Raw genomic sequence first — 10,116 nt, 5'->3', positions numbered from 1 at the left:
TTAATTCTTTGAAAGTTAGCTGAGGCATTGACTGTTCCCATGGGTGGGTGGGAGGGGGGTAGGGAGGGTGGGCATGAGAGATGATTGTTCCTGTGCACTGTTTCTAATATGTTTGTTTCCTTGCTGTGTTCAAAAATTAATAAACAGATTTAAACATAAAAAAAAAAAAAAAATTGGGATCGGCTTAGTTTTACCTTCTGGTGGGCAAATTTATGTTCATGAACCCCTCTCGAAGCTGCCAGGCAGAAGGGATGCCCACTCCCTCCTGCCCCCAAACCCCTGAACCCTTACTGAAGTGGCCACACAGGAGGGATACCCACTCCTTCCTGCCCCTGATCATCTCCAAAGTACCCCAGCATGAGGGATTCCCACTCACTCCTGTCGCCATCCCCCAGCCCCTGGAACTTCTCAACCCCTACAAACCAGCTACAACCCACTTCAGACTCTCACACATACCTGTAGACCCCCAAATCTTCTAAGCCTTCCCCCCCCCACACACACACACATACCCCCATATATGTTCAGAAGAAAGTTCAGCTGGAGAGATGTCCCACAGGAGGGGCCTTAGGTATCTGGCCAGGATACACTGGGAAAGAGGCCTAAGGCTCTGAGCCTTAAGCCCCCCTCCCTAGTGAATCCCAGAATGCACAGGGAAGGCCCACCATTTTGGAATGATGTCCATGCCATCTGGGGAGTATAGGTATCCTTCCAGCTAGATTTTCTTCTGGACAGGTATGGGGTGTGGAGAGTTAGGGGTGCTGGAGGGGTCTACAGGTGTGTGGGGAGTCTGGAGGGGGTTGTCACCAGATAGGGGGTTGGGAAGTTCCAGGGGTCTGGCAGCAGAAGGGAGTGGGCATCCTTTCTGTTGGGATACTTTAGGGGGGGTTCAGAGGAAGGAGAGAGTGGGCATCCCTCCTGTCTGGCTTCTTCAGGAGGGGTTTGGGGATAGGAGGAAATGGGCATCCCTCCTGTCAGGGTACTTTGGGGGGGGTTGGGAAGTACTGGGGAGTTCAAGCAGGAGGAAGTTGGCATCTCTTCTGCCAGCCAGAGCTGCTCAGCTAATCGCAGTAGGGGAATTTCCTTGCCTTGATCAGCTGATAGCATGGGATCACTCAAGCGAGATTCTCTAACTGGCGCCCATGACATAGGCACCGGTTAGAGAATCGTGAGCAGATAGGAGGGGGTTAGGTATCTGTCATTTAGGGTGGGATGTGCTTCTGTATAGGACACCAGTCTGTGATTGTCTGATGCTTCATAGGTGGCTGCTGAGACTGGCGTCCTAAACAGAATTTCCTCCTAAAGGAATCCATATATAATAGCACTTAGCTTGATGCATACGTAAACCTAAATTGTTGGCAATTAATGCAAATAATTGATTTTTAGCACCCAATTATCGGTTCTAACAGTCTTGTTACTCAAACCACAATTGTAATTTTAAGAGCCATTCATAAAATTCCCCTGTAAATGCTTCACATCCTATTTTATACCTATGGGTCATATGTTACTTAGCGCATACTAATGTCCGTTTGTGTATGCTAAGTTTTAGTAAAAGGGCTCCATAGCTGCCAAGCCAGTGCCATCTAATTTGCAAAAGGATCAAAGTACAATAAATTATACTGCAGAGATTAAGTACTAATAATTTAAAACTAATACATTCATAGGATCAAACACACAAGTGCAACAGAACCTTCAAATTCAGCTATTATCTTTAACATTAAAAGTATATTTTAAAAGACAAGCAAGCTTAATCATATATCCACTGAGCCACTGGAGGTGTGAATTCCCCCATGTTCTGGTGATCAGATCCCAGTTGCATTTCCAGTGTTTTAAGAAGTCAGATTCACAACTTGTGAGCATTTTAGGAAGGAGCTGTTGTCTGTCCTATACATGTAAACAGTAAGTAACTCACAAGAATATGATATTAATTATATGCTAGATCTTCAATGTGGTTTAACCTGGTAAGAGAGGGTCCTGTTGAGTGGAGGAGTAGCCTAGTGGTTAGAACAGCTGCCTCAGCACCCTGAAGTTGCAGGTTTAATCCCAGAGCTGCTCCTTGTGATCCTGGGCAAGTCACTTAACCCTCCATTGCTCCATGTACCAAAGTTAGATTGTGAACCTGCAAGGACATAGAGGGAACAAACAAACCAAAAAAAAACTGCAGACTTGGTACATGATGCAGGCAGACTTTATTATGACAAATGAATTTTTGATTAAAAACCTTTTACCAGGTAAGGGACCCAACACGGTCCGTGTTTCGGACAAACCTTCGTCAGGGGTCCACTTTTGATAAAAAGGAAAATTATCAAAAGAAAAAAGCCTTGGATAAATAGCTATCGATAGGTGACACGCTGAAAAAACCGCCAGAGTTTTCCTCTGGCTTTTTTCTTTTGATAATTTTCCTTTTTATCAAAAGTGGACCCCTGACGAAGGTTTGTCCGAAACACGGACCGTGTTGGGTCCCTTACCTGGTAAAAGGTTTTTAATCAAAAATTCATTTGTCATAATAAAGTCTGCCTGCATCGTGTACCAAGTCTGCAGTTTTTTTTTTTGGTTTGTTTGTTCTGGATTGTTTTTCACTACAGACAGTTGGACCTTGGTTTTTTCCATTGTTTTGGTTTGTTGCAGGACATAGAGGGAAACAGAGATCCTGATTGCTATTCAATATAAATTTCTTAGGATCCTCTTGGGGTATATAAAAAATAAATTCATAAAATAAACCACACAGTGCAGGTTGGAAGCAGATATTCATGTAGCTCATTGCCAGAAAGTTCTGTTGAATGACTGCCATGATGCTCTCCCATTTGTGCCAGGTGGTCCAGGAGTCGAGGAGCAGAGATGGGGAGCAATGCTAAGATAAAGATCAGTTCTAACTTGCTCAGTTTTCCTGTGCCAGTATTGAATATTAGCCAGATCCAGATAACTTTCAGCATCTTAAAAGTCCCACATTTCATGCTGGTACCTAGATTAGGCTCAGCACTAAATTTGGGAGCCAAATTTTATACACACACAATCATTTTATGAACCGTGTTAGTGTTCTTTTATCACTGGCTGTAGCAATAGAAATTCAAATACAAGTTTATAAGCGTTGGAGCTTTTACTCTGCGATCGGTAATATAAAATGCTAATGCAGCATCATAAAAGGTGTTGTGGGTGGAGGAGCTTAACTCGCAGTGGTCAGCATTTTGAAAAAACATGACCACCACAGGTTAAATATTGGGGATATATTCATTTGAAAGAATTAGTGATTTTTTTTTTTTTAATTCCAACCAATACACAATGGCACACTAGTGTGTCTTCAGACTTGATTAGGTAACCTGATAATAGAGGTGTCGATGCCAAGCATTTACATTATTTTTCGCTCCATAAGATGCACCTCACCATAAGACACACCCCAGATTTAGAAAAGGAAAACAAGACAAAAACCCGTTCTGAACCAAATTGTATACTAATATATACCCGACAACTTTAAATTCTGTCCCAGCCCCCCAGCACCTTTAAATTCCATCCCAGCCCCCCCCCCCCCCCTCCCAATAATCAATCATCACTTTTACATCCCCCCAGAACCTTTCAAATCTGTCCCAGCCCTACCCCCCCCCCAGTGGTACCTTTAAATTGTGGAGGTCGGTGGAAGGCTGCCTGCTGATTGTTGGGGCCTGCGGCACACAACATGCTAGTGCCTGGGCCCGTGTCACTTCTTAATTGTGCCGGTCATTGGTGCTTCTCTGGACGGCTGCCTGATGATTACTGGCATGTCGAGGCCAGCAGCACACAAGAACGCTGCTGCATGGGCGCATGCCACTTCTGAATGGTTGCCTCAGTTCTCGTGAGGAGCTAGTGAGGCAGCCATTCAGAACTGCTGGCCCCGACATGCCGGTAAACAGCAGGCAGCCGTCCAGCGAAGCACCAGCGACCGGCACAATTAGGAAGTGTCATGGGCCCAGGCATTAGCGCGCTTGTGTGCCGTGGGCCCCGACAATCAGCAGGCAGCGTCCACCTACTTCCACATTTTAAAGATATCACCCGGGTGTTGATGGGACAATCGCGTGCCAGACACCAGCACGCCGACAATCGAGTGCTGACAATTTGGCATAAGACATAAGCGCACCGCAGGAAAACTTAGTTTTAAAGAGCCCCAACGAGGGGTGTGGGGGGGAATCCCCGCACTTTACTGCATACTGTTCGCACTGCTTTTGGGGGGGGTGGGGGGGAGCAACCCCCACATTATAAAGAAAACGGAACTTTTCCCGGAAAAAATCAGAAAAAGTTCCATTTTCTCTATAATGGAGGGTTCCAACTCCCCCAACCCCCCCCCCAACAGCAGCGAGAACACTATGTAGTAAAGTGGGGGGACTCACACCCCGCTTCGGAGCTTTTTAAAACTAAGTTTTCTTGTGGCGCGCTTGTGTTTTGCGCTGAATTGTCAGCGCTCGATTGTCGGCGCGCCGGTGTCTCACGCGCGACTGACTATGAACCGGTCGGGGGGGTATATTCGCTTCATAAGATGCACCCTTATTTCCACCCACTTTTGGGGGGGGGGGGAAGTGTGTCTTATGGCGTGAAAAATACGGTAATTACTGTGGCCCTGTTTTCACATATGAAGCTGGATAGAACATTGGCATCTTTGATGGATATCCAGATTGAAAATCAAGTTTATCTTATACTTTGGATAGAGTAAGAAAACACATTTCAAGTTTGTTTTATCCCCAGACTGCAGCATGTTTTAATGAGGAGGTAGTCATGTCATTTTCTTAAAACAAAATGTTGAGTATCATTAAGAAGGGTATCACGACCAGGACAAAGGAGGTCATCCTGCCACTGTATCGTGCAATGGTGCGACCGCATCTGGAGTACTGTGTCCAGTACTGGTCGACGTACCTCAAGAAGGACATGGCGGTACTTGAGGGAGTCCAGAGAAGAGCAACTAAACTGATAAGGGGTATGGGAAACCTCTCATATACTGACAGACTGAAAAAGCTGGGGCTGTTCTCCCTGGAAAAGCGGAGACTTAGAGGAGACATGATAGAAACCTTCAAGATCCTGAAGGGTATAGAAAAGGTAGACAGGGACAGATTTTTCAGATTATGGGAAACACAAGTACAAGGGGGCACTCAGAGAAATTAAAAGGGGACAGGTTTAGAACAAATGCCAGAAAGTTCTTTTTCACCCAGAGGGTGGTGGATACATGGAACGCGCTTCCGGAGGCTGTGATAGGCCGGAGCACGTTACAAGGCTTCAAAGAAGGTTTGGATAGTTTCCTAGAGGATAAAGGAATTGAGGGGTACAGATAGGAGTAGCGGTAGGTTATAGGGATAGTCTGGGACCATTGCTCAGGCAATGGGCCTGATGGGCCACCGCGGGAGCGGACCACTGGGCGAGATGGACCTCTGGTCTGCCTCAGCGGAGGCAACTTCTTATGTTCTTATGTAACAAAGTACCTGCAGAATTTGTCATTTCATTTTTGTGTAATTTTTCTACAGAAAATAGTGGATAGAAGGATCCTGTCACTAAGGTGCACTAACTGATGTAGACCTTCTTTTACTAAGCCATGGTAGAGGTTTCTACTACGGCCCAGGATGCTAAGTGCTCCGATGCTCATAGGAATTCTATGAGAGTTGAAACAGCATCGGTGCATTTAGCGCTCCGACCACAGTAGAAACCTCTACTATGGGGAGTTGAGATATTAGTGTGCACTAACAATTAGCATGCATGAAATGCTAAAACACTCATAGAAATATAATAGTAAACTCAGCATTTAGCGCATGCTAAATTGGTGAGCACACTTTAGGTAAAGTACCCACAGACTTTGAATCACAAACCATTTACATTATTTCTCACCTACACACACCTAACTAATTGTGATTTATAAAACAATGTGCAGTTTTAGCCATCTCAAGGGAGAAAAAAAAAATTTATCCAGCCAAGTTTTAAGTGATGCTTAAAGAGCATTAGCAGGTTCAGGGAATTCACTAAAGATGCACACAGTATTATGGAATTTGAGGGATCCATGCCTAATTTATATGCAAGGATTTGCACCAAGTTTCTGCTGGTGTAAATCCTCACACCCAAAATTGGGCATGGATTCCAGTTCTAAGCCCTAGTTCTAAATGGTGGCCAATTCAAAGCAACGAGAACAGAAAACAGTAGGAAACCTTGTGCCATTTAGAGAATAGCACCTAGGGGGGAAGTTCATCAAGGCGCTAAATTCTCTAACCTCACGGATCCAATCTGATTCACAACACGCGTGCATGCAAATTATGCAGATCAGAAGCACGCCCCCCAAACCAACCACAGGGATCGCTGAATAGGAATCCCGATGCATGTGCAGACCATCTTCTTTGCCTGTAGATGGTCTGTGCATGCGCTGACCCTCCGTAGGACTGCTCGTTGGCTGTTCTCCCCACACTTCCTGAGGCGGAAAAAGACAGGATCGGAGCCAGCAAAGCCGAGGTTGCATTTTTCCTCCTGCAGTTTTCAGAGCTGAAAACGTTTTATTTTTTTCGCGAACCCGTGGGTTTAAAGCGGGGCTGCAATGCGGCATGTTCTGGAACAGAACAGAATATACCGTAGTGCAGCCATGCTTTAAACCCATGGGTTAAAACCATGTGCTCGCACTGCAGGGAAGGGCAGCAGAGCAGGAGAAGTATCAAAGAAATGGCAGAGAAACAGGTCCCAGAGAAGCTTAGCTATCAAGGAATAGCCTCCCGAAGGCTGTAATCGATGAGTGCAGTGTGCGGAGCTAGCACGGGGATGAACAGCGGTAGCAGAATGATAGGAGGAATATAGGATTTCCTGGTTCTCCTGCGGGAGCTGCAGTGCAGAGACGTCCTCGGGGCAGCTGGTAAAAAGGCTTTTTATTGTGAACAGAGATGTGCTTTGAGAGCTTGGAGGCTTTGGTCTGTGGGAACTGCTGAAACTGCTTGCAGGAGAGTCAGCAGGGACGTGAGTAACTAGTCCTCAGCAGTCACTTCTTTATTGATCGGCCAGCCAAGTTGGTGTTCCTGAAAATGTTTGGTGAATTGCTGCCTTCCAACATTTGCATGTCATTTCCCCTCATTTGTATGCGTGGATCGGATCAAATCGGAGGTTGATCGGCACCAAGGTTAGTGAATTGGGTCGGAGGAACATCGGGTCGGTACACGATCGCAAACACGATCGGTGGGCTTAGTGAATCTAGCCCTTAGATGCCTATAGGGCACCAACCCAAATACTTAAGAAATCCAACATTACTTGTTGCTTCGCGGTGATATTTTTAAAATTACTTATTGGATTACAGTTTAGTAGCTCATGCATTTATGATTTTAGGATTATACTTTTACTGTTCTCACATAGTGGTTTTATTTGTTTTGACAGCAATGTTTAGCCCCTGAAGTGCCCCCTACCGGATAAAACATGGCGATGTCAGCCTTTTTTATTTTTTTAGAATTTAATTTAATAATAAAGTTTTCTATGTTCTTATTACCTTCTCTGCTCCAACGCCTCCATTTCTTTTGGAACTTGCAGACCACCTGACACTTTATTTTCAGGTGCAAAAAGCACTAAACAAAAAAATGTCTGACCAAGTGGTCCAAAAATACAATATTAAGCAACGTTAAATCCCACTTACAGTTGAAGGATCATTTAATAGTTGTCATTTCACATTTACCATTTTCATTCACAGGGAAAAAAAAGCCTCAAAACTAGGAGCAATACGCACAATGTGTAGCTTTAGCGTATTTTAATCACTTTTCCACTCCTTGGTACAGTCATCAGCAAAAACCCCTTTAATAGTATTACTTTTTTTCTTTTAACTTTTTTTCTAATATTCTTTTAAATTTTGGAAACTTCTCTTGACTATTCTTTTATTTACTGTCATTTCACTGTTCATTTTATCAAAATCTCCCTCAACTTAGCAGTATAGAATTCCTGTTAAGAGCATGCCTAGACCTGTGGACCTGAAGCAGCGGACAGAAAAAGAAGATCCGTGAAACGCTGGTCGTGTCTGCATTGGCTTTGCTGTGAATGGCACGAGATGATTAAGATTGAACAGCCTAAATGATATAAGTGCTGTGAACTTTTAGATTTGAAAAAAGTTGGTTGGTGTTTCTTAGAATAGTCATGAAAAGTTTCAAAAATTTAAAAGAATATTAGAAAAAAGTTAAAAGAAAAAAAGTAATACTATTAAAGGTTTTTTTTTTGCCAATGACTGTACCGAGGAGCGAAAAAGTGATTGAAATATGCTAAAACTACACATTGTACACTTAATAAGTAAATATCTCAGTCATATATATATATGGTGGACATTGATTCAAGTATGGTTGGTGAAAGCTACACATTGTGCATATTACTCTTAGCTCTGAGGCTTTTTTCCCCCCAGTGAATGAGAATGCAACTTGTAGGACTCTTCGATCTAGTAATCAAAATCTATTCACCATCCCTTCAATAAAAGAACTATCCTACGACACAACTCGCAAATCCATCTTCTCTGTTACAGCTCCCACCCTGTGGAATGCCCTTCTTACCGCCCTTCGTTTAGAAAGCTCTTTAGACAAATTTAAAATCAAACTCAAAACTTTATTTTTTAAAGATGCCTATACCTTATAAACCCTGATTTCCACAACTATTATTTCTCTTTTGTAGAACTTCTTTGACAATCAAAACGCTTCTTTTGAAGTGACCCCCCCTACCAAAATGTACTTCCCTTTCCATTTTCCTCCTTTTATTTTTATTTTCCATTTCGATGTATTTAATAATTCTCCTCTCCCCATTGTTTCCCTGCCGTATCATGTACGTCAATGCGTAAGTGCTTCCCTCCTTTTAGCTTGACCATGTTTTTATTTTTTTCATTTTTATATTCTATTTTATTGTTAACCATTTAGATACCTGTATGATAAACAGTATATCAAAAATAAAGAAACTTGAAATATGGTAAATATGAAATGACAACTATAGAATGATCCTTCAACTGTAAGTGGGATTTAATGTTGTTTAGTATTGTAGTTTATTTTCAGGAACATGTACAGAATGTTTAAATGATTTATTGCTATTGATAGCTCATTATCTATTAAGTAATTATGAATATTTTTTATTCCTTAATCTCAATAGAATAAGAACACTAAACGAATGGGAAAGGAAAACAATACCTCAGTTGCAGAATTTATTCTCCTGGGATTCTCTGACCATCCTCACCTGCAGCTTCTTATCTCTGTAACAGTTTTCCCAGTCTTTCTGATCTCTGTACTGGGAAACTTGATGTTTATAATGTTAGTTTGTGCTGACCATCACTTGCAAAAGCCCATGTATTTCTTCCTCTGTAATTTGTCCTTTCTAGATATCTGTAACACCTCTGTCACTCTTTGTACACTGCTGCACAGCCTTAGGAAGAAGGAGACACTGATTTCTTTTTCTTTATGTATAACTCAACTCTACTTGTTCTTGTCTTTCATTAGTACAGAAATTTTCCTTCTTAGTGCCATGGCCTTTGATCGTTATGTTGCAATCTGCAATCCTTTACGCTATGTGCTCATCATGAATCGGAGATCCTGTGTCCTTCTGGCATCTGCATTTTGGATACTTGGCTTTCTGGACATTATACCTCATACAGTTTTGACATCTCAGTTATCTTTCTGTGAGGGCAATGAAATTAACCATTTCTTCTGTGATTTTGAAGCACTCATTAAACTCTCTTGCAGTGATTTGCACACAATAGAAATTGTGTTATTTCCTGAAGGGGTGTTTCTGGCAGTTACTCCTACTGCATTAACTCTGATATCTTACATCTATATCATCTCCACTATCCTGAAAATCCATTCTGCAAGAGGGAGGTGCAAAGCCTTCTCCACCTGTTCCTCCCATCTCACAGTCGTCATTCTATTCTATGGGACTCTGTTGTGTATTTACATGAGACCACCTTCAATGTATTCACCAAACCAAGACAAACTGTTTTCCTTGTTATATACAGCTCTAATTCCAATGTTAAACCCCATTGTGTATAGCCTAAGAAATGTAGACGTGAAAAAAGCTCTGACTAAACTTGTAAGTAGAAACAACTGTATAGATTTCACTTAGCATTTTATTTTGTGTTTGGGGGAATAATAACCTTCCTTTTGACATAGGAAGCAAATTTATAAAGTTTTTCCA

General features: G+C 42.5%; 1 protein-coding gene across 1 annotated transcript; it reads left to right on the top strand.

The window, feature by feature from the left end:
• Nucleotides 1-9,099: 9,099 nt before the first annotated feature.
• Nucleotides 9,100-10,044, top strand: LOC117357218 (olfactory receptor 1019-like). Its single transcript, XM_033937589.1, has one exon. It carries the CDS (start codon nucleotides 9,100-9,102, stop codon nucleotides 10,042-10,044), a length of 945 nt encoding a protein of 314 aa, XP_033793480.1.
• Nucleotides 10,045-10,116: the final 72 nt, after the last annotated feature.

This window comes from Geotrypetes seraphini, chromosome 3 (assembly GCF_902459505.1).
Source record: "Geotrypetes seraphini chromosome 3, aGeoSer1.1, whole genome shotgun sequence".
Lineage (NCBI taxonomy): Eukaryota > Metazoa > Chordata > Amphibia > Gymnophiona > Dermophiidae > Geotrypetes > Geotrypetes seraphini.
This window is presented reverse-complemented; position numbering and strand designations above follow the sequence as displayed.